A 24,367-nucleotide genomic window follows, 5' to 3' on the forward strand; every position below is an offset into this window, starting at 1 on the left:
ATCATGCACATGTATCACTTATAAAGACATGAATGCCTTCTCCTGTGAGGGATCACAGTTGTTGTATTGCTGGAGGTTCTACTGAATACTGAGCGTTGACTCGCACTTTTTGCTTGTCTGGTCAAATAAACTTCTTAACTTTACTAATTTCAATTTGTACATATTTGTTTTATTACTTTTAGGACTGGAGGTGACATCTTGAGGAGGACAACTTGATGATCTAAAACATTTGTATCCAAAAGTGAAGATAAGATAATCTGGGTAAACTTTTTTTTTGGGTGGATTGAGCTCAAATTATTTATATAGTTAAAATGGCATGTAGGTTAGTACATGCCATTTTAACTATAGCTCAGCTTCACACTGCATCAGGCCCCAAGAAGAGCTGACTTTTTAAATACTATATAAAATTAGACAAATCTCTAATCTCTTTTAATCAACTGAAATCCTCTTTGACTGACATAGACCAGCGTGAATGTGTTTTCTTTAAACTTATATTGCCCCTCATGTTGATGTTGATGTTCATGTCCTGTTTGTTGTATAATTTATTGATGTATGCAGTAACTTTGTGTGGTTTTATTGTTTTATATGTATTGGGTACACATATGTTCAGGGCGTCCTTGTAAGAGAGAGCTTGCTCAATGGCCCCCACTGTTTAAATAAAGGTTATAATTAAAATAATAATAATAACGATACGAAGGCTGTGTCAACACTTATTTTCAACATTTTTTAGAGATTAATGGCAGTGAGATATGGAGCTAAGCAGTGGAGCCTGAGTTGAGATTGCTTTTGGCTTCTACTGTTTAGTCAAGAATCAACTGTTAAAACCCCAAACTATGAGATTTCCTAAAAGTCTGATTTATCTGTATTATTATGTATGTGTGCATTTTTATCACTTGAAAATGCAAACATACAGTATGTTGGGTAGCTAAACGTCCACCCAGTGGATTGTTGTTCACTGTTATCTGAGCAAGTAACATCTGAATGGTTTCTTCTCACAACAATGCAGACAATAAAATTCAACAAAAATATTTGTTCTAAGTTCTTTTTACTTGTATGACAATCTTAAACATGGGACCATACTTTGCACTTCCACATAAAAGTCTACAAAATAGCATAAAACATGTACTTCAGTTAGGTAAAGTATACATATACCAGTAATGTACTGAAAATATAACATGCAGATTAGACATCTGAATCAGAGGGGAAAAATTGTTAAATTATGATTAAATACACTGAGAAATGGCATTATCATATGACGTGCATAGCTGCTCTCCTCTGGTCCTTCTTGAGGTAGACTTAAACTGATTACACATCTAATTTATTCCTGCTCTGTTTTCACAGATTTCTTATGGAGAATATGCTTAACGGCAAACATGCTACATCCTCACCATCATTACTATCATCCTCACCACCAGAATCTTCAAAAGTATAAAAAGACTGGACTTATTAAAAGGAGGAATAGAAGTGTGGGATACAAGGCAGATAGTTATTCACTGAGTCAAATTAGCTCACGGCTCTAAAAATATTTACAGGTTTTCTTTCTACATCTGTACATCTGCAGGCTGAAGGATGATGTTTCACATGTTGTTAGGTTAAATGAGTCAAATTCATCTTCATGTCCTCATGGAGGGTTACTGAAGTGACGGGAAAACAAACTGGCCACAGCTTTTCATCTTTCAGGGGTCATAGTTTAGGTCACATTTAACTCTGACACATTTGTCAGGTTGTGGGTTATTTTCGGGGGGTTTGGCTCCTCGTCTGGATTTGGGATCTCAGCTCTGTCTCCAGCTTTACATGACTGCCACCCAGTGGCCCATCAGCAGAGACATGAGGGAGCCAATGACAACAATGATACTGTTGTAGATAGGGCCACTGGATGCTCCGGTGTAGTACTCCATATCTCCAGAGCCCTCTGGCTCATAGCCAGGCCTGGGGCCATAGCCACCACCACCTCCTCCATATCGTGGGTAGCCATAGCCCCCTCCATATCCTCCATATCCCCCGTATCCCCCGTATCCCCCAAATCCTCCACCATACCCGTACCCATACCCAGGGCGGCTCAAGGCAGATCCGAGCATCGCTCCTCCTACAGCGCCTGCTGCAGCTGCCCCTGCTACCTTCCCTGCACTGGGACCACTGCTCTGGACAGGTGATGGCCTGTAGGCCTGGCTGCCACCACCGCCCCAGCCCCGGCTGTAGCCTCCTCCACCTCGGCTAAAGCCACCACCTCCACGACCACGCCGGGCCTCAGAGCTGGGTAACAGCGTGGCAAGGAGCAGCAGGCAGAGGGCCACTGTGAGGGGGAGTTTCTGCAGGCCCAACATTATTTTTTTATTCTGTGAAAATAAGAGAAAGGAAACATCGTTAGGTGTTAATTTGTTCCTGGAGAGAAACAGAAAGACTTATTGTCTTTTTTGTTGTAAAGCTGAATGTACTGAAATTATCAGCTCATTCTGGATGGTGGTGGAGGAAGTATTCAGATCCTTTACCTAAATAAAAGTCATAGTAATACATCAATACTCTGTTAGCGATAATAATAAAAAGAATGAACTGTCAATAAACTGACCGAGAAATTACACAGCAAGGTCACATCATGATAAGAATGTTAGATGTAAAGGAAGGCTACTCTGTAAATATTTTTATGTTATTATTTACTTAAAACATTTAAAGTATCACATAAGCAGCATTTGCAGTGCTGTAGCTGGTTGAAGTGGAGCTAGCTTTTACAAATTTACTTTACTTTTGGTTAGTTTAATGAATAAAAATACATATTTTAGAAGTATGTGTCTAAAATCTTGGTTTTTAAAGTAATTACAAACTACAGCTGTCAAATCAGTGTAGAGTACTGGAGTAAAAATTATTTCTCTGTGAAATTAAGTGCTTCAGAATACTGCTTCCACAAAATACTGAAGTAAATGTACATTGTATTATTCCACCACTGGTGCTTCCACATGGCACATGGCACTCACTCAAACACATTAACTGATGAGATGTTCTCACTGCAGCTTTAGTCCTGCTGCGCGGTATTTTTACATCTCTGATGAATTAAGAGCAGTACAGATCACGGCTCTTAATCCAGCTCTGACAAACACATTTTACACAAGCAGCGTCACTGCTGCAACACAGCTTAACACTGCAGCTGACGTGGGATCAGATAACTTTCATTATCTCTAATGCCCTTTAATTAGGATCTGTTAGATGCAATGTGGTTACAGATCTGGTGACATCAATAATCACAGCACCAATGGGGAAACAACAACAATAACTTAGACTTAGACTGGAAAACCTTCAGTTATACTGCATTAAATGGATTCAATAATCGTAAGTGCCAATAAACCCAGCTATTTTATTTTATATTTTAGGATGTAATTTTTACTAAACAATATATGTGCTGAATATGTACTATAGACACACTATACCCTGATAATACATTACTATGAAATGTAATTATAAAGCAACATATATCAAATGTGATGTAGTCAGTAGCGATTCTAGAATAAATAATACATTGAATATTGTGATGTTAGTTTGATAGCCAATTTACGTCATTAAAAAGCACTCTGGTAAAAATAAACATTACAAATGTGTTGTGATTAATTTTTAACTGACAATTAGACATTTTCTTCCATATTGCTAATTGTGAATTTTTAAAATATAATAACAAAATATTATATGCAGTGGTGGAAAGTACATTTAGTCCAGTATGTGTATTTTACTTGAGAGGCTTCTTCTCCTCTACAGTTCAGAGAAAATGTAGTACTTTTTACCCCACTGCATTTATCTAACAGCTGAGTTAATGGTTACTTTTTAGATTAAGGATTTACATTTTAAAAGTTCTGATGGATTATTACAGATTACATTTTTATTGTACAGCATTTGAAGCTGTTGAAACTGACTCCACCTCAACCAAGTGCAACACCAAAGCACCACTCACATATGTAAACATCAGTCATAATGATCCAATAATAAAATAAGACTGACAAGGACATTTCGGCATCACGAGTACTTTTCCTTTAAATACAGTAGGAGGAGTATTTTTATAGCGTGCTATTACACCTTTTACTTGAGTAAACAATTTGAATACTTCCACCTCTGACTACAGTATATTCCCAGTGAGCAGCATGACATCATTTGTTCTGCCGTCAAACTGTGCTCTAATCTGTGTCCTCTTAGAAGATGAGTTGAGCTATAATTACACTGGGTCACTCAGTCTGAGCATAATCCAGTGACTCTCAGATTACAGCTACAATAGCACAGACTCAAGGAGAACATGAAACATTTCATTATGAATTTAATTCAATATGGGGCACTCTGATCTGCATCCCAGGGTATTATTAATTGTGCTTTCTAGAAATGGGCCCTAATTTGTGCAGCAGAGGACATATTAAATAACATTACATCCAAAAAAAAAGGGAAATACATTGAAAAAAACATCTGAGGAAAATAAACAACATTATCCTTCTGTCATTAAAATAAATAATCTCACCTGTTGAGTGGCTGTTTGCAACAGAAATGAAGAAGTGCACCGGTTCAGATGATGTTCCTCTTCCACAAAAGGTGTGTTTGCAGCTCAGACTCCTCTGATTGTCTGTAGGAAAGTATGTTTCAGGGCCAGCCTGTTGTCCTCCAGACAATCTCAATCAGGTGGAGTGGATCACTCTGGCTCATACCTGCTGATTGGCTGAGTGGACAGTAAGCTGCCGTACCACAGACATCACACATAAATACCCGTGTGTGTGTTTCTAATTTTGTCTGAACGATTTAACGGCCCACTAAGTGAATAAACTAGAACATTTAACAAGCTCTCCCGAAGCTTCGACTTGTCTGTCTGAGCAGTTTGTTATTATATCATTTGAAATTATACAACAAGATTTAAACATCATTATGCAACATGCTAAACTTTTCACCCACTAACCTGAACGAGGCAGAAGGAGATTACAGATATATATGTATGTCTTTTCTCAAGATAACTTTTTTATTAAATAACAATCATCGTACGAAAAAAACCCTCTACATTTTCTAAGTAGTGGCATGAGTTCTGAATATTTTAAAGAATGATGTTTCTTCATTATTTTGTAAAAGACACAATACAAAAGCAGGCAAGTCTTAAGAGCCACTAAAAATATAACATGCATGCTTTCAGAATCACACACACATACTCTTGATGACAGTCCACTGAGTACTGTACGGCGAGATTTTCAATATAGATGTTAGAAATATTGATGATAAGAGCGGACATATGCAAAGCGCTGTACATGTGGAGGCAAGATGTGCTGCTTTGAAATGATCATTCGTACAATTAAAACATTCTCCATTAAAGATTATCAGTGTAATTCACAGTCTTGTGGGATTTCACGCTTGTTTTGTGCTTTTTGTGTCATTCTTTGTTGGATGCAAAAGAAAAAAAAACAAACAAACATGTCCAACACCTACACTAAGCTTGGCTGGTGGTAGCCTCATATATACTGTACAGACATGAGAGTGGTATCAATCCTCTCAGCTGTTGGAAGCAAGAAAAAGAATGAATGTATTTCCCCAAATGACAAACTAGTCCTTTCACTTCAATCATAAAATGCCTTAAAAATTGAGTTTGTATGCCTGCAGAAATGGGGCAACTGTTGTTACCTTCAGACTGATGGTAACAACATAAACCCACCCTCTGATCACATGGCCTTTAATAAGCCCTGCAGTGAAGTTCTCAGCTGCAATACCATGAAGCAGGTCAATTATATTTTTTTTCAGTTACAAAGTTTAACAAATTCTCGAACATAAAAGCACCTGGTGCAATGTAGGACTGGATGGTGTTTGGTGTTGTGAGGCCACGACCTTCTGCATGTGGTCTGGTTGGTTTCACATCGACCCAGAGGTCTGATGTGGTTCTACCAAAGCTGCACGCTTACTGGTTCAAACACCCAGAATTTCCTGTAAACAACAACTTCAGCATTTTTATCAAAGCTTGTGTCTTTGTGCTCGGGGAAACCCTTGAACAGGCACTTTACTAAGACCATATAATATGATGTTTGTGCTTTAAATTGATTTTGGATATCAGCTTGCAGTCTGGGGGGGGTGGACAGAGGACAGGACATCACATTTTAGGCTCATTCTGCAAAGTATTTTGCTGCAAAGTCAATAAAATTACTCACGAGTACAGGGATGTCTCTCTGTGTGTACTGTATGTGATGACAGCGACACGGTGACAGAAAAGCAGAGAGAGATAAAGTGATTGAGTCTGAATCAGGACACTTCACAAGGACGCGTGAGTCATCATGACTCAAGACTATTGCTGGAATGGTCACGCTTAACATGCACACAAGATGGCATGTTACGAGTTTCGCCTGTAAGTGGATTGAACGATTTCAAAAAAGATTTTGCGCAGAGGCTGGAATTCAGAGGAGCAGGATAATCACTGAAAGATGTACACTGGGTTCTTGTCAGCTAATTCTTGGTCACAGCTGGGTGGAGCATATTATACGCTGGGAAAGGTTTTGACAGTTTGATGTGCTGGAGGGAGCCCTCACCGTGAGCAGATCACATACACGTCGCCCCCTCTGGAAGACAACGGAGCTGCTTCTCAATTATACACCGCAGGTAATTATACCTGCAAGTAAAAGCAGACAAATGCAGACAGAGAAAGAATAAATGCCTGTGTCTTTGAAGACACTTTTAATAATAATTACAACACCATGTAGATTTGTGTATGACAGCTTATAACATATATATATATATATATATATATATATATATATATATATATATATATATATATTTACATCTTCTTGTACCTTCTCCTGAGTTTCTGGACCTCTCTGTCCTCCTCTTCCTTCAGCTTGGTGATGAAACTCTGCAGGACAGGCATTTCAAACTTGATATACTGCGCCACCTGGGGGAAGACAAGAGAAACATCATGACAAAGTAGAAAAAAAGAGACTAATGCAAAGTAAATAAAAGCGTCTTGGAGACACAGAGGCAATGATTTTGTGGATGCACGCTGTCACACAGAAGAAGTAAGACATGTTCCTTCATAGCTGGGAGTCATATCTCTGTATGCCTCCTTTAAAGGAAAAGTTACGGTGAATGTAGTGATTTACATCATACGTGACTTCTTCCCCCAGATCTTCTTCCATGAGGAAAATTTTGCAGACCTGCTCACATGGACCCTGCATTACTCTCAGCACCAGGGGGTAGTCACTCCGCTTCAGTTTCACACGCTCTGAAACATCAACACATCCACAAAGGTATGATCAACAGAGCAAAAATAACAAATAATACATGTATATTACTACTGTAGACTTTGCCTCACAAAGCCAGAGTTGTAGTTCTTGATCTCTCCCTAAACATGTTTTTACACCTAATAAACAAGAAATAAAATTTATACTCACCTCCACTGGCATGGACAAGGTAAAGCGCAAAATCATCTGGGCTGTTTTCAATTTTAAACTTATTGAGGAGGACTCGTAGGACCTGAGGTGTTCTCATGCAGCTGTTGATCCGAACATTAGTCACTGAGCCATAAGCAGGAGTAAACACTGCTGTCTGAGAGGGAAAAAAAAACATTGAAATGAATGAACTTAAATTCCTATATGAGCATTTATTTGTGTACAGATATACACATGTATGGGTCACTGCGTGTAAAACCAAATTATTTTGTGTTTTTCTTTGGTAACACTTACTTACACTTATGAATTAACAAACTTAAAATTAATTTTTACTTAAAACTACTTTATCGTATCTTATATACAGTTTATTAAATATTTATATCCTCCAATAAATGCTTCAAGTAAACCGTTACCACCAATATAGATACATGTATAGATTTAGCACTTACGACAGTTACACATTACTATATCATTTTTTAGACTTTCCAAGAGTCCACTGATAAACACATGGAGCTGGCATCACCTTATGGTTGTAGAAGTGTCCGTTGATGGAGAAGCGATGGCGTCGAATTTTCCTCTGGTCGCTTGGTGACCGTCGCTGTCCCCGTCTCAAGACTCCAGCATCACTCTTTGTCCTTAGGAGCTGAGAGGAGCTCTCACTGTCCTCTGTTCAATCAACAATCATTACCTTAGATTATTGGTTATTATTAAGTAGCAGCTAAAAATGTTGACTTATCTTTAAACTAAGGACTTAAAGTACAGTGCTGATTGTTCCTGACAGAATGCCATATTTGTGCTTGCAGTCTTGAAAATAGGTGTCATGCTCAGATGGTGGATATGTTAATATAAGGTTTTCATTCCTTTTTCACAAGAAGTTGCCACGTTGGAGATGAGGTTTCCACCAAACAGTGATGATGTGCTTATATAAAGCAGCTGAAAGTCAATTAGAGATTTTACCCACGGTGTTTTTAGGGCTAAGTTAACTTGATCTCAGTGAACCTAATCTAGTGCTTCTTTTTTGTCTTGGTAACTGATAGGATAACACAAGTAAACGGGCCTAATTAGAAGTTCAGTGGTTTCTTCTACGCATACTTGAGATTGATGTATGATGCAGCCAAGTAATATACAGTATATTACCATGTTTATACTTTCAGTAAAGCCACTCACCTTGTGTCTGCTCTTCCATCAAACCGTTGTCCTCTGGTTGGATGTCAGGTGGCGTAACTTCCACTGTGGGCGGGCTCTGCTGGGTGTTCTGTTGACCATCTGTGCTGTTGGGGGAACTTTAAAAAGGAAAACAAGAGAGAGTACAGGATTCAGAGACGAAGAGACACAGTGCCAAAGAACAAGAGCTGCAAGCTGGCAGAACTGCAAAAGACACAACTGAAAACATTTTTTAGATATAAACTGTTATTACATTTAATGACACTGACTGAACATAAAAACAAAAGTGAGGGGAGCTACAGTGCAGAACAATACAGTAAGTAATATCAACAGTGTAAGAGCATGGATTTTATCTTAAACAACATCACCACAGAAAACACTGATAGAGGGGTGAGTCTCATTTCCTGCCAAGTAGCAGCACTTGTGCACCACACAGTGTGTGTACGACATATCCCTGCTGGTTAGTTTCACCTTGTGACAGCTGTTCCTTTTCGTTGATGCAGTCTACACGTGTTTGAGATATGCTGCCATGACTTGTGGGAGTATTTCCTGTATTATTATAAGTAATTTTGTGATTATATGGACTGACTTAAACATTGTATTATCAAATCCAGACAGACAAACCTTTTTTTTGCTGGTAAATGCTACTAACTACCATCTTACCTAATAAAAGTCACTTTTACAGCTGTGGTTATGGAGGTGATTTAATTAATTCAAACTTAACATCATTTTTATTTACTTGCCGGTGGGTGAGAGGGTGAAGGGTTGTACGATCTACTGTTGTGTACGATCTAATGTTCACTGTTGTGTTATTTGTGCTTATCGAGCTGCTACATAACAGTTATTGTGTCTGTTTTAGGGTAAAAAAAAAAAATCAGAAATGAAAGATCAATTCAAGAAAAAGTTAACACACATTAACAAAACTTGATGACACTCATTTAAGACACATTAAATACCAGGTCATTTCTCATCAGACAAACTAGACATAATCTATATCTGCCCTTGCTGACCCTCTGTGTATCACCATTTCCGGTCAGTGAAGTGTAACTGGATCTGTCTGGACTTCTTACCCTTGACTGTCCAGATTACAACCGGAGTGCCAGGACGTAGAGGAGGGGGGAGGTCGGATTCGCTCGTGGTCATCCTGCATCTGAAGTCTGATTGGTCGCCGCAGGCCCCAGAAGATATTCAGCAAGCCCTCTACGACCAGCTCCCCCTCTTCCTGTTAGGAGAGAGGAGAGGAGTGATCAATGCACACACACACGAGTAAGTACACACAGTGGACAGTTATTACCCATTTGGCCTGGAGCACATAACGGGAAGGGTATATTAAATTGCAAATGACAGAGGGATAAAGTGAAAAGGGCAACAGGGAGACAAACAAACAGTGGTGAAGTGTGGAGGCATTCAGGTGCTTCTTTTCAGAAGGATAAAATAGGAGTAAACACACACACACACACGCACTGAGTTGTAAATACTCACTTCTCTGTGTCTGAGCTGTAGATTTTGTCCTTCATAGTAGAGGTTGTATGTCTTAAGATGGGAGAGTACTGTTGCCCTGGAGACAGAGATGTTGAATCACAGGAGGAAATGCTGCTTAAAGGAGCTTGCTGCTGATTTTGGCCCACAAACTACAAGCCGTATATACTTCACATTACTGCTGACCATTTTCCAAAGCATATGAGGTGTAGTTAAACGGATGTCCTGCTGTTCAGGCAGCATTTTTAATTATTTTCAGTACAGTTTGAAAAAAGGTCTTGAGGTCTTGCCTGATCAAATAAAGGTTACAGTAAAAATATTCACTTCATTAATTTTTTTTGTCAGTTACACGATCATTACGTGGCAATTAAGCAGACACTGAAATGTTAAAGTGCTTGTAGGAAACTCTAAACATCACCGACTGGGCTTCCACATAGCTCAAGGTGACTACTGCATTCAAAATATGCTAGTATATTTATGTAGGGCCAGGCGATAGTGCTAACATCATAAGCTGTAAATAGTATCAGAGAAAAAGAAATTCTCTGATACTGATGTACAGTACATATCTTCTTCTGCTGGAGGTCAATTTCTGTGAGTAAATCTAATCAAAACATTACAGTAAACTAACAGTATTTCAAGCATTTTGTATTACAAGCATCTTTAAATGATAATTTAAATAATACTGAACAATACTTACATAACATACAATAAGACAGAAAACCTTGTGATAGTGTTTCAAACCTGTTAGTGTGAACTGCTGGTAATTACTGTTTGAAATTGCATGTCTTGTGCCCTTAATGAGCTCTCTGTGTCTGACATCCCCAGGAACATGAGCAGATGCTGATGATGGACCTGCAGCTGTTTCACGCTCCGTGGCTGTTTCTCACACTGACGCTCAGAAGCTCTGATTTCATTTTAGATACAAGGAACAGCCTGTCTATTTGTTCAGCCAACAGTAGTAGGAAAAAATGCTTTAATTCCAGGCTTTGTGGGGATCCTGCAAAGACCTATACACTCTGCACTTAAATCAATCAATAAATGAATAAATCCATAAATATTTCTATGCGTGGAAAATAGTTCTCAGTGAAGTGAAGCATGCACAAGTTTGTGAACAAATTACAAGCTCAAACCTGTAAAACTACCAGTGTGGCGCTTTAACGTCCCTTTTTCATGCCATAGACACACACATGCCACATGAGCATATATAGCCATGTTGTATATGTGTATGTGAACATGTGTTCATGTGAAAAACAGTGTGGCATTTAATCCTTACTTGCTGATGAACTTGTTCTCTCCAATCTGAACCCCGTCCTGTGTATCATCCATTTTCAGGAAGCATGAGAGGAGCTGAGGCACAAAGAAGCAACAGAGAGTCAATAATGTTGATCCATCTGATCCAGTCTCATGACTCCTCATGACCAGCAGCGAGCACAGACACTAAGAGAGCAGCGTCGCGATGAGGAAAGTGACTGCAGGAAGAGGAGGAGGTAAAACTCCAGGCAGCAAACAATAACAGCAGATCATATCTACTTTCCTGTCAACTATTTCCTTCAAGATACAAACCAACTGATAGTTAAACCACCACTATGTCTCTCTACACAATCAAAAGATTTGTCGTGTGACGGATTGAGACAGCTGCTGTCCACACACCGCTCTCTTCCTCCTCTTGCCTACAATATATTTTCCTTTTCCTGTCACCCTTTTAATTCTGTCCTAATGTCTTTCTCTCTCTTGTACACATAAACACTCCAGAGCACACACACGTACACACATATGCAGCTGTTTTAAATGGCATGCTGCCATCACCCTGTAGAGTTTGCTTCCCCCATTTGGTGAACAGCTCTGTGTGTGTATGTGTGTGTGTGTGTGTGTTTGTCTTTGTGTATCTACAGAGGAGACATTAAGCTTCCAAAAGGAGATGAACAGGTGCAGGATGCATGGGCCACCTGCTGCACCAAATAATTTCAGCTTCTTAAACATTTATATCTGAGCATACTACCGGCAGCACGCATTATATACATTTATCTGTCATATTTGCTTCTGTACATACGTGCGGTCTCTCGATTTAAAATATAGGTGAAGAATTGAAGACATTTCATAACTCATCCCAGAGGATTCATCTAAAACTCTTGCAACATGAATCTGGACATTTTACTCCCTGGGTTACTGAGATTAATGTTGTTTTCTATCACTCTTTGTTTTCCTTGCTTTCAGAATGAAAGCACAATAATCACTGAGTGATTACTGAAACAGCTACCAATTAATTTCATATCAATCAACCAGTGGATTAATCAACTTACTGTTTCAGCTGTAGAAATGCCATGAAATTTGGTACAGATATCCATGTTTCCTTCATAAATTGTAATAGGTTTGGTGATCATCTGTTCTTTCATCCAGCTCGATCGTCAGGTCAAAATCCAACTAATAACATTCCCATAAGCCTGGACTTTATGTTGTACTTTATGTACTATATTACTAAATGTTTTTCTTTAACTGCTTTCCATTGAACGTAGCTATTTACAGTGGCTCCACAGCAGTTTTCAGCTACGTTCTCAATGTCACTCGTCGACCATCTGCGGTTCAGCCAATGGTTGACGAAATATGCACATTTACAAGACACAAGAACATAAAGTACATGTGATATGTGTTAAATGGGCTTAAAAAGGTTAATTTTCAATATTGTTGTTGCTGTTACAAGACTACAAGTGATCTTACCGTAGTGAAGACTGTGTGATCTTGTTGCGACACCAGAAAGAGGGAGCTGCAGATGTGGAGAGAGGGTGTAAAGATTAGACAGGTAGTCTCAGTACGTATCCTAAGGTATTAGCAGTTTTGTCAGACAGATGTCGATTTCAAACGGCCCACGGGGTCTTCCCTTCTGAGTGTGACAGCGCACAGACGGAGAAGAGTGGGGGAGTTTAAAGGAAGCTCTCCCCTTCCGTTAAATCACTTCCTCCTTTGCTCAGTCAGTCACACAGGAAACTGACACTAGCCCTTACACAGCCTAAAACTTCCTCAATTCAAGCAGCACGGATGCATTATCATGCACGCCCAAACATTGTATGTACAGAAACACGGGTAGAGAATCTGATAAGACCCACACATAAACTGCCTAACCCCATTATCACACTCACATCAGACACGTGCCTAACAGTTTAGTGTCAACAAAGATATTCAAAATCTGACAAGCAGAATAATGTAGCAGCTTTAAACACACAGTGCTGATAAATAACCTGTGTTCCGTTATTGTGAACAAATTAAATATTAAACGCCAATCAGCCCAGCCCCCTGCCGAGCTCTATCAATATTTCAGCACCGATATTAGGTCTGTCAAGCGCTCAAAAGCCACCATTGACCTACACAATGGAAATCATTAGTCTTTAATACTGCGATCGTGGTCAAGGGCAGCCATGCCCGTAGACTCATTAACAGGTGTTGCCAGTGCTGTGAAACAGACATGTCACCGGCTGTCAAACCAAGACAATGTTGTATTAGTCTGGCAAGTCAACATGAACTTTAAGTCAGCAAAGTCGTCATCAGATAATGAAAACTGATCCTTCCCTGATGCTACCTAAGGCCCCTGAAATAAAGATCAAATCAGACATTTAACCTTTAAAGCTGCTGCTGCAAGTGTCATTCACTGTCGTAATAAATGTGCTCCCTTTTATTGGGTTACCATCACAAAATTCCAATCAACACTCCAAAAACAAAAATTACTCAATTTACCATAACGTAAATGGAAATAAGCTAATTTCCCCATTTGAGAACCTGAGATTTAGACTCCAGAAAGCTGTCTCTACTTTTTTGTTTTGAAGCCAAGAGCAGCAAACAAATGCAGCCAGACTGACCCGCAGCTGACCCAGTCCCGTTTCAGATCGCAGAGCTCTTCTCTGTACTGGACAACAGTCCAAATGTAGACTTCATTGACTCCCTGAATTCCCCAGTGTCTCATTAGAGGGTCAGTCAGTCCTCAGCCCCTGTCTTTACCTCTTTCTCTGTATCTTCATGTCTCATTCTCCTTCATTTGCTCAGCTGTTTCGCACCACAGTAACTCAGTTTATTAGTAGCTGTCCAATTTTTGTGATTAGGAAATTCTTTCCCTCTCTGCTGTCTGTCTGTTTTTCCCATTCTGCTTTCTCCTCCACCTCCCTCACACTCCTTTGTGAATCCACCATACTATTAAAACTCATGACCACAACTTCCTGACCCCCACCTCGCCCCCCTTCATTGACACACATGCATGCTTGTTTTCTGCCCTCTTGCATCTGAACCTCCTCTGTCAACTTCTTTGGCCCATACGAATGATGAATAGCTCCAAACCTCCTCTCCTCCTCCTCCTGTCGGCTTCCAAAACCCACCACCACCCCTGTCTCCAGCCTTCATGTTACCACTGCTTTGCCTCACTATTGTCACCATTGTCATAGCAACACCACAAACATCTGAGCTCCAGCAACTAACCCACAACACTGAGCCAAAAATAGTGAATGTGTGTTTGTCTCTCCTGCTCCTTGTTAGGCATACTGGGGTTGTCAAACATGTCGCCAGGCTCGATTTAAATCTAAATATGGCTTCCAGATTGTGTGGATCAAGCTGAAGCTATTCTTTCCCCCCATCTGTATATTTGTTCAAAACTATTCTGATAATCAATTAATCACTCAAGTTATTTTTCAAGCAAAAATGGTTAAAAATGCTTCCAACTTCTATGAGGGTAAAAAATCTCTAGTCTTGACTGTTTGGTCAGAAAAAAACAAGACATTTTAAGACGTCATAAAGGGCTGTAGGAACTTGGGATAGGCATTTTTTGCTACCTGACATTTCATAAAACAAAAAAATAACCATCAAAATAATCCCTAGTTGACTGATCTTTTAATAAAGGTTTAAAGCTCACTCAAATTTCAAGATCATTAGGTCTGTGTACCTAAAACAAATTTTTGAAGCTTGTAATACTTGTTATGATTTAATGGTATTGATTCAACTTTATGATCATTTTGATGGGTGCAGCTTGTGGTGCTGTTGAACTGTATCGTTTTTAATACCGTCTACCGCATTTATAGATTAAATACTACAAACATCTCTGCAAAATGACTCTAAAGTTGAATCTACGCATCTCTAAAACAGTTTCGACAAAAACTGAACATCATAACCTTCATAAACATTGGATTTATTGCACAGTTGTTATATTAAACTAAATTACTTTCAGCTAAAGGTATCAAATAAACTGATATTTGAGTGAACACTACAGGCTAAAACATTAGGTATTCACTTTTTGGCAGAGGGTCTGTCCTCTGTCTTGCCAGCCTTATGTGTGCTGCTGAGAGGAATCTTAACTATCTATTGCTTGTTATGTAACCCTGTTTTACTAAAACACAGCAATGCACACTCCCCGACTGAGACCAAATGTGATAAGATACGGATATCTGTCATTTTCTGTTCAAGATTTAGGCTCCATCACAAAGTGGTATGGAGCATGCTTGTTATCATTGCATGTGAACTAAACACACCACATATGCTTCATTTTCCAGATTTGCAGTCTGCGTTTGTCGGCGATTTTGCATTTCATGCTGTCAAAACATTTTTGAGTCTCTCTTTTGTACAAACAGTCACGCTATCAAACTACACCCAGTCCACATCGCCACATCAACCCACAGACATCACCATGATCAGCCTACTTAGCTGCACCGACGTTTCTGCCTGATTCCTGCCGACTTTTGGAGCTGCTTTCTCGGCTCACCAAACCCGGGGACGCAGGCTCTCCGGTCCTCCTCTTCCACCTCCTCCGTCTTTCCCCTTGTTCCCGTTACTGTCCGTTAACGGCAAACTCCTCGGTGAACTCGCTCCCTTTCCAGCCGCTGGAAACAATCACTTGGGCGCGTGCATCCACTCACGAGCTGGAAGGAGGAGGAGGAGGAGGAGGAGAGCGCGAGAGGTCCATCTGTTGTGGCGGAGCTCGCGCATGAGCTCGCGGCACGGTAGCGTTGGGGGCCCCGGCCGGGAGCCAATCAGAGAGCGACCCCGACGCCCCTTTGTTCGCGCTGAATGAAAACATGAAAACAATGGGAGAGCCGGTGAAAAATCATTCAATCGATATTGTTAAATGAAAAGTACTGGAAGTACGAAATGTGAGTAGAGGTAAAATTGATTTCTAAACGTCCCATGTCAAAGTCAGTCGACCCATTTACAACTTAGCAAATTTGCGCTTCTCAATTTGGGGTATCATGGATGTATGGCAGCTCAGTTCCACCGCCAAGAGAACACTGGGGGTGGAAACGCTTTGATTTACAGTCCAGTTTTAACTGAAATTCTAGGATATTTCCAGGAAAGGCCTACACAGCTGGCCACTTATAAGGGAACTGGAGAAAGTGTTCGTCACCACGCATGAAGTACTTGATTGTTATATTTGAGTTTTTAAGAAAAACTTTGAAAACTTTTGAAATTGTGTTGTAAATAAGAGAAAAGACGTAGGATGTAAATGGACATAAATATCCATCCGAATTTGTAACAATTTAATAAAAGAATCCCAAAATAGAAAAATGAAGTGTAGCCTTTGGGATGTTTGTGTTTACTCAAAATGCAGTGACCTACCATAACTGCAAGCATGGCCAGATAAACTTGCTTCACCTCCATGCAGCTGAGAGGCTTAAACAGGTATTTCAAATACTGTTTTCCTTGACTCACCTTGGGTGGGGTGGGAGTTGACCAATAAAGACAAAAGACTGCATTAATTCTGTAACATATTATTAAATAGTTTTAGGAACAAAGAATAAAACATTTTGATGCTACAATCAGTTTACACAATTTCTCTTATAATATACATTTTTTTTTTTTTTGTGTGTGTGTTTTTACATCTATTTAAAGTTTCTCAGCTTGATCTTTGATTTATACTGGTAACGTGTTGACATGGACAGAGAGCAATGTTAGAGTAAAAAAATACAATATGAAAAGGTCCTAACAAACAAACAAACAAAAAAAAAAAAAAAAAAAAAAAAAAAAGGATTTCACCAAACCACAGATTCAAAATAGGATCAAAATGTATTTACTTTTTAAATAAAAAGTACAATAAAATGGTGCGCTTTCCAGCATGATTTAAGATTAAAAGTTATGATTTCTTACAAATATTTGCTTGCAAAAACATAAAAATGATGTATAAAATAACAAAAACATTGTAAAAGATAAAACACTTGATACACAATAGTATATTCTTCAGGTAGCACCCCCTTCAAAATAACTGAAAGGAATTGATGTATTTGTGTTACACACCTTATGGCCACCTTCTTAAGAGCTGATGTTGGTTAAACTGATTCAAGCCAGAAAACCATCAAGGAGTAGTGTCTGGGCATGTGAAATCCAAGGTGTTTTCACTGTAACTGGGCTATTTCTGTAACGGCTGTAATGTGCGAAACATGTGCGTGTGTAAAGGAGGTAAGGTAAAAACTGCAGGGTAAAAGTTAAAATCAAGAGGAAGTTGCATTTAGGCACAAAATCATCCAATGTTCTGGCTGTGAAGTGATAAGGCTCAGCTGCCAATGACCAACATGCTCTTAACAAAGGTGGCCAGTCGGTGTCTGCATCCAGAAACAACAGTAAGAATTCCCGGGGAGGAAACCAGGTACACTAAACATGAGAGGACACCAATGTATTTTCACTGCAGGACCGAGGGGAGTTAAACGGTGTGTGTGTCTGTGTGTGTGTGTGGAGAGAGGAGAGAGGAAGGAGAGAAGCAAGTGCTGGTTGCATGAACATGATATGACATAGAAAAGAAGGTCACACACTGTCCATGTGGTTATCATGTGTGCATGCCATAAACAAAAGAATTTACGACAGAGGTGACAAAAACTGTCAAACCATCCTCCATTCACTCCTCTAAGAGAGAAGGCACAGTGGGCGGCAACCGCTCCCTGACCTCTACTTGACCATCCCTGCTCTTGGAGCAAGGTTACACAATGTGGGCCAGGAAGCCAAAAGCACATCAGCTGGTGTACCAATGAAACACAGCTAATGTTCCCAACCACCTCAATACACCTCTTGTCTACAGCTATCCAGCTGCCAGTCCTGAGCACAGTCAACATTTAGCCAAGGATGGTGAAGTTTTAGATTTACAGTTTCTGCACACATCAGCGGTCACTAGCTTGAGTACCATGTCAAAAGTCTACCCAAAAACATATAATATTTGGTGATACCTACGTTGTGCCAAATTCCCATCCGCTTCTGTGACCTAATTAGGAATTTCTGATAGTTGTAGCTGAAAATGGTGCCCCCATAGTATTTAGACAGAGTCACAAAGTTTTGATGGCTCTCTTGATGTGCCAAAAACTGTGACCACTCAGATTCTGGGATCATACAGGATCAATACTGCAGAAGCCCCATTTATGGTGACATCCAAGTAAATGACAAAAACATTTACAGTGGCGATAGAGCTATATGAAATTCCTATTCTGGTCACTGCCAGTATATTACTGTAGGCAAGCTAAAAGTACATTTAGCCGAGTAGAGGAGTAGAGCAGAGTATGACTGTTTGTGTAAATATTGAAATTTCACCTTGGTTTAAAAAAAAAAAAAAAAAAAAAAAAAATCTGCCAATGTTTGCATTGGGAATGCTATGTGACCGAATCACAAGGGCAATGTACTGAGAGATGTAGCTGTAAATGGGGCTGCAGCTAGCCATGCTATCAGAGACTGAGGCATTTTTGGGCCTTTGTCTCTGCACAAAGCGATTTAGTTTTCAGGTCAAGCAAAAAGAAATTGTTCTTGACTATAAATCGGGAGAACACGCTAGTGACATTTTAGGGTTTCAGGTCAGTGAGTATTACTCACTCTGACCCTGGTCTTATTGGCACCATTACATGTGCAAACAGTATTTGTAGTAAAAAGGCCCTGGCTAAAAATCTGACAGACTATCAAATTCAACATTTAAAAGTGTTTTTTTCTCTTTATATATCAAACAATATGATATAAATGGAATGGAATAGAGGCATCTTACTTCTTACATTAGAAACTAACTTTATCAAAAGCTGCTGTCCCATGTGAGTTTCTCAAAGCACCAACTGTAGCTGAGGTTGAGGGCAATCAGCATCACACCAGTCTTTACAGGGCATGAACAAGTGAAATAATAAATATACTCTCAACATTGTGCAAGAGACAAATAAACCTGCTTAAGCAATCATTAAACATCAACTTTCTTCTTATAAATAAATAAATAGCTTTAGAAAAAGAGATAAAAGGCGAGAAAATTTGGGACGAGATTTCGAAATAATATTTTAAAATTACTCAACAGTGACTGCCAATGCTGAGGAAAAGTTTTGGTATATGGTAACAGAACAAAGAGAAGAAAGAGAACATTGAGCGCTTTTAGCATTTTGGTTGAGTTAAATAATCTGTTGTCTTTTAGCTGTTATGTTTCTCCTTGTGCTACTTTTTACTTATGCATTTACCAGTATTCTTTTATGGTATCTTTTCAAGCTGCTATTTTTTTTTCTATTGGATCAGCAGAGGTATACAGCGTGGTCAAATTATAGTCTCGCTCTTCACACCTGAGTCAGTAGGGTACAGGCTGCAGATACTCTGAAACTATATCGCTCAGCCAAAATGTGCTGCCACAGCCTGAGCAACAGCAAACATGAACAGCGACAAACATCAGCAGTTAACTAACTGAAGTGAAATATGAGTGGGAGAACGGGTGATTAATGATAGGAAGAGGAGGAATGTGAGGGAAAGTCATCAACACTATTAGATAAGTGATAATTGTTAATGACACTAGCACTGTGAGTCTGTCCAGAGAACAAAACAAAGACATTTCAACTCTCCAAAGTCCTGTTACATTACATTTAAATACTCTATATCCAAACAAAATCACCACCCTTCTTACCATACTTCTTTGTTCAGTTGTGCAAGAGCTAACTGAGCACAATGATGGAAATGCCATGTGGGTTTGGATAGTGGCAGGGGTGTATTATTTATGGTGCAGTTTCAGTAAATCCTACATTAACACACATTACTGCTAAAAACAGAGCACAAGTGCCCCCTTAAAAACTGCGAGAGAACATCCACAGAGAGGATTTATTTCTCCTGGTGTCATTTTAATTTTTAGTCTAGTATTTACGTACACAACATTTCAAAGTCTCTCTGACAAGGCCACATCTGTCTTACTGTGTGCCATTAGTATAGGTTTTGTAAATTCACTGCTGTCATTAGAGCAGTATAGGCATTATTAAAAGCTTGTTTCATTATGTAAGTGCCCAAGTGCATTAGAGGAGACGTGAAATACGCAAATTAAGGTTATTAAATAAAAATTTAAAAAACATTATGAAACCAAAATAAATTTTGTTTCATAATGAAGTAAAACTAATCAAGTCCCATTCGACAGTCAAATGAAAAGCAGGTGTGTTCAGGTAAACTGCAGTTTTGGTCTTGTTAGTAAATGATGCATAATACTGACACAATAAAGAAATGTAAACCAGTAAGTTAGTCATTTTTTCCCCTCTCACAAGGGAGATCTTGTGAATATCAGCACTCTACTATTTAAAAAAAAAAAAAAAAAAAAAAAAAAAAACATTGAGAGATGTGAGGTTCCTCAAGCAAGAGATGAGCGGGTGTGATGTGCTGCTAAATGGGTCTCTGAGGAGTTTTACCAAAGAAATGGGGGATCGAACTTTGGAGCGACATTCTAAATTTGAATTCAGGAGGCAGTGCAAAAATATATTTCACAATCACTCTGCATTTCTAAGGGCACCTTCTTTCAGTCTGCATGACCCCGACGTGCTCTGGTGTGTGTGTGTGTGTGCATGTGTGTATCTCTAATGCAGTTGCATAATGAGTCTAGAGGCAAAGGGTTCGTAACAGAAATTTTGCATAATCCTCAATTGACATAATCAAAGCTACCGTGCTTTCGGTAGAATACGTTTCATTAAATGACATGGGCTGTAGGAGTTAGAAGTGATTATGAGTCAGTGAATCATCAAACATTCAGCTTTGATTGTTTGACATCCATCTGTCTCTCCCTCTGGATTAAAGTGCCGTCATCTCTTGCTGCGTACTGTACACTCGTGCACACACACGCACACACACACACACACCAACTATGTGGTGACATCTTTTTAAAGCATGCTGTGACTTGCTATAGCATGCTTAAAATAGCATAGTGGGAAGTGGCAACAGACTCATACCAGCTTAAGAAAACACAAAGACAGGGGGTGGGGGGTGGGGTGGGCGTGGGGGTTGGTGCATCACATTTATTCCACACTATCCCAAATCCTGCACCGCTCCTATCGTTCACTCTCACATCCTTTTATCTTAGTGTACCATCCCTTGCTCCCCAAATTCAGCCATATGTGAGCACGTTGGCTATACCCGACTCTCCCCTGGTGCTGTGCCTCCCTCCCCTCCCATTCCTCCTCCCTTCACCGCATCTCTGTGCCCCATTCTGCTCCTGCAGGCCTCTGGTAGCCTCCCCCACTGATAACCTGTGAACGTGGGGCTGATGGGGAAGTACTTGAAGATGGGGTATCTGCGGATGAAGTCCATTCCGAAAGGCAGATCATAAGATCTCATCCCTTCCAGTTCTGCCGCACTGAGACCAGAGCCACGCTTCAGCTTCCTAATGCCTCGTTCTTCAGGGGAACCTGACGAGAAACAGGGAGGCGAGATTAATCATGAGTTCCTAAAGACCAACAATTAAATGTTCAAACAAACAAGCAGGACCATGAAGAGAAATGTGATATTGCCTTTGTGGCTACAATCTTCTGATCTGTCTGAAGACATAAAGAAAAACAGAATTATAGATGCTTAAAGAGTAAATCCACCCTGAAGTATAATTTATCCATTTGATTGCCCATTGAGCCTCTGGTGCTTATCCCGGTCCAGGTCACAGTAGCAGGTTAAGCCCAGGCTTCCTTCTCCCAGCCACATCTTCCACCTCTCTCTTGAGATGATAGAATCGCCCCTGCACATGCTGCCTTTATAAGTATACCTGTACCTGCTTGGCAGTCACAGTCACGTTATTAGTATGATTTCCCTTTCATAAAGATGTTCTGCATGCAACTACCATCATATCAATCAATCAGTATCATCCAGCCATAAACTTCAAGTACAGAATAATTTAAATTGATTTTTGAGGTGTTTTTTTTTTTAAACATCAGTAGCTTGACAAATGTGACAAACAGTGGATTAAACACCTTACCAGGGATAGTATTGTCCAAAATGAAGGCGACAGAGCCTCCAACAAACATGGCAGTGGTGAGGAGCACATTCAGCACTTGGTCCACCTCTACTATGCCTGAGAAAGATAAAACGGGCAGGAACTTAGTAACTGACTAAAATATGTTGTAGTTTGTTGTGTTGAGGCGAAAACATTATCAGTCTCTAACCAACCTAATTTCAGTCATGTTATAGACTGCAGTAAATTAATTTCCTTGGACAGGGTGCCAACAAGTCACTGTGTGTACTTGCATCCTTTGTGTGAGTTTATGAATTACAGAGAAAGCTAAGCCGGTCCAGTGTTTGCAGTTTTAAGCAATAAGATTAACCACGAGTGTCCAGTTTATCTCTGACAAGACAAAACTTTTCAAAAGGCTGGAGACAACTGCCTCTGGAGGCAGGAGAGGATGACAAAGGGATCTCTGCCCTCCACTCACCTGTGACCAGCGGGTTCTGTTTGAGGTAGCTTGGCAGCATCAGACCGAAGAAGATGGAGAAGCCCAGAACGAAGAGGTTCCTGGAGGAGTTGAGGTCGACAAACTGCAGGTTGGACAGTCCCACTGCTGTGATCATACCAAACAAGGTGCAGAACAGAGCTCCCAGGACAGGGTCAGGCAGAGAGGCAAATAGGGCGCTGAATTTACCCACCAGCCCGAGCAGCAGCATCATGGCAGCTCCGTACTGAATCACACGCCTGCTGCCCACCTGGAGGAGAAATCAGAGATGAGCTGGAGCTTAAGGGAAACCAGTCAGTGAGAGACGAAATAATGCTTGCACACTGAAGCGGAGGGTTTGAAATAATAAGGGCTGAAATGATGAATGTGTCTGTTTAATAGCACATGATGATCGTTTTGGGGATCTGACACATTTATAGTTAAACAGTACATAATATACAATTGTCTAACTTAGAGGCTGAATGAACCAAGCCAATTTGCAGAGTTATACCACTGTGGTAAAATAAATATAATACCTAAATGGGTATATGCAAAGAATGATGGAAACCAAGACATTCGGTAAAATAAATGTAGATAAGGTCACATATTGTCAAAAACAAAAGATAGGACTGAGAAGAAAACATTAAGTGAGCACAGGGGTGTGTTACCTTTGTGATTCCCAGGACACCTATATTAGGACTGGAGGAGGTAGAGCCATTTCCTGTCCCGAAAAGACCATCCAGCACACAGGAAATACCCTCCACAAATATCCCCCTACAGATACAGAGGAAAAACAGTGTAATTACAGTATCTGGCAGACAGTTAATTGCCCGTGTTATGCTTCATAAACAACTGGAGTACTGGAGAGAATGAGTAAGAGTATAAATTAAGAAGAGTTACCTATTGATGGCATGAATGGGAGGTGGGGGAGCGCAAGAGAGGCGAGCGCAGGCGTAGTAATCTCCAATCGACTCAATGATGCTGGCCACCACAGCACTCATCATACCGATCACACCTGCAGCTGTTACAGTAGGAACGCCCCACTGGACTGTAGAGGAAAAAGGACGGTGAGAAATATCTGCCTTTAAAGTTAAAATCTCTTTAAAATGATATTTTCTGCCTCATCGCCTCTAGCAAGGGTTTAGCTGGGTTGATATTTAAAAGTTTCAAGTTTTTATATCAACATTACACTGCTAAAATTCTCCAACTGCAATCAATGCTTTTTAGGACCAGGAAATGCAGACACCTTCTTTATTGTTGGCTCTGTAAATCAGCTTTTTTAAATTTGTACATGAATGGACTGAATCTGATCCAATCAAGACAGCGATTATTATTCCTCACAGCAACAACTATCAGAAATTGGGAGATGTGGGGAAGACAAGGAAACTGGCTACTGCTCATATGTTATATTGGGACTGAATAACAGTAAAACTATCCACGGTCCTAAACTAAAGTATATGCAGTGGTGCACATCATTTGCAGTTCTTCATCCTCATAAACACACTTACATGGATATGGGATCTTAAACCACGGTGCAGCTGTGAGGATTCCTTGACGTGCGTCTGTACGGGCGTAGAAACCATACTTGTCCTTCTCTGGCGGGAAAACATCAGTCACAGTGAAAATGAAGCACAGCAGCCATGACACCAGGATGGCCATGATGATCTGAGTGCAAGAGAAAAGAAAGCACTTGTCAGTCATTCACATTTAAGACAAAGTGAAATA

The 24,367-nt window shown here is 39.9% G+C and overlaps 3 protein-coding genes across 6 annotated transcripts in view; all 3 read right to left on the reverse strand.

Moving 5' to 3' along the window:
- Positions 1–1,034: 1,034 nt before the first annotated feature.
- sprn2 (shadow of prion protein 2) lies at positions 1,035–4,617 on the reverse strand. The gene is made up of 2 exons (XM_041042853.1): positions 4,487–4,617; positions 1,035–2,336 (listed from the first exon to the last, which is right to left on the reverse strand). The coding sequence occupies exon 2, from the start codon at positions 2,322–2,324 to the stop codon at positions 1,791–1,793; it is 534 nt and encodes a 177-aa protein (XP_040898787.1). The 5' UTR covers positions 2,325–2,336; positions 4,487–4,617; the 3' UTR covers positions 1,035–1,790.
- On the reverse strand, positions 4,487–15,888 carry rassf2b (Ras association domain family member 2b). 2 transcript variants are annotated; one of them, XM_041042850.1, is made up of 11 exons: positions 15,751–15,888; positions 12,735–12,780; positions 11,293–11,366; positions 10,023–10,098; positions 9,611–9,762; positions 8,544–8,659; positions 7,900–8,042; positions 7,380–7,533; positions 7,089–7,210; positions 6,783–6,880; positions 4,487–6,598 (listed from the first exon to the last, which is right to left on the reverse strand). In XM_041042850.1, the coding sequence occupies exons 3-11, from the start codon at positions 11,343–11,345 to the stop codon at positions 6,529–6,531; spliced, it is 984 nt and encodes a 327-aa protein (XP_040898784.1). In that variant the 5' UTR covers positions 11,346–11,366; positions 12,735–12,780; positions 15,751–15,888; the 3' UTR covers positions 4,487–6,528. The 2 variants fall into 2 exon arrangements, with proteins under 2 accessions (XP_040898784.1, XP_040898785.1); XM_041042851.1 differs by lacking the exon at positions 15,751–15,888 and adding an exon at positions 15,689–15,719.
- An 894-nt stretch (positions 15,889–16,782) lies between these two features.
- slc23a2 (solute carrier family 23 member 2) overlaps positions 16,783–24,367 on the reverse strand; it is a 36,200-nt gene continuing 28,615 nt past the window's right edge. For all 3 annotated transcript variants that reach the window (XM_041042005.1, XM_041042004.1, XM_041042007.1), the window contains 6 exons: positions 24,151–24,307; positions 23,543–23,690; positions 23,311–23,416; positions 22,646–22,913; positions 22,192–22,287; positions 16,783–21,634 (listed from right to left, as the gene is read on the reverse strand). In XM_041042005.1, coding sequence (XP_040897939.1) covers positions 21,357–21,634; positions 22,192–22,287; positions 22,646–22,913; positions 23,311–23,416; positions 23,543–23,690; positions 24,151–24,307 — 1,053 coding nt within the window. In that variant the 3' untranslated portion in view covers positions 16,783–21,356. The remainder of the gene's footprint in view (positions 21,635–22,191; positions 22,288–22,645; positions 22,914–23,310; positions 23,417–23,542; positions 23,691–24,150; positions 24,308–24,367) is intronic.

This window comes from Toxotes jaculatrix, chromosome 7 (assembly GCF_017976425.1).
Source record: "Toxotes jaculatrix isolate fToxJac2 chromosome 7, fToxJac2.pri, whole genome shotgun sequence".
Taxonomy (NCBI): domain Eukaryota; kingdom Metazoa; phylum Chordata; class Actinopteri; family Toxotidae; genus Toxotes; species Toxotes jaculatrix.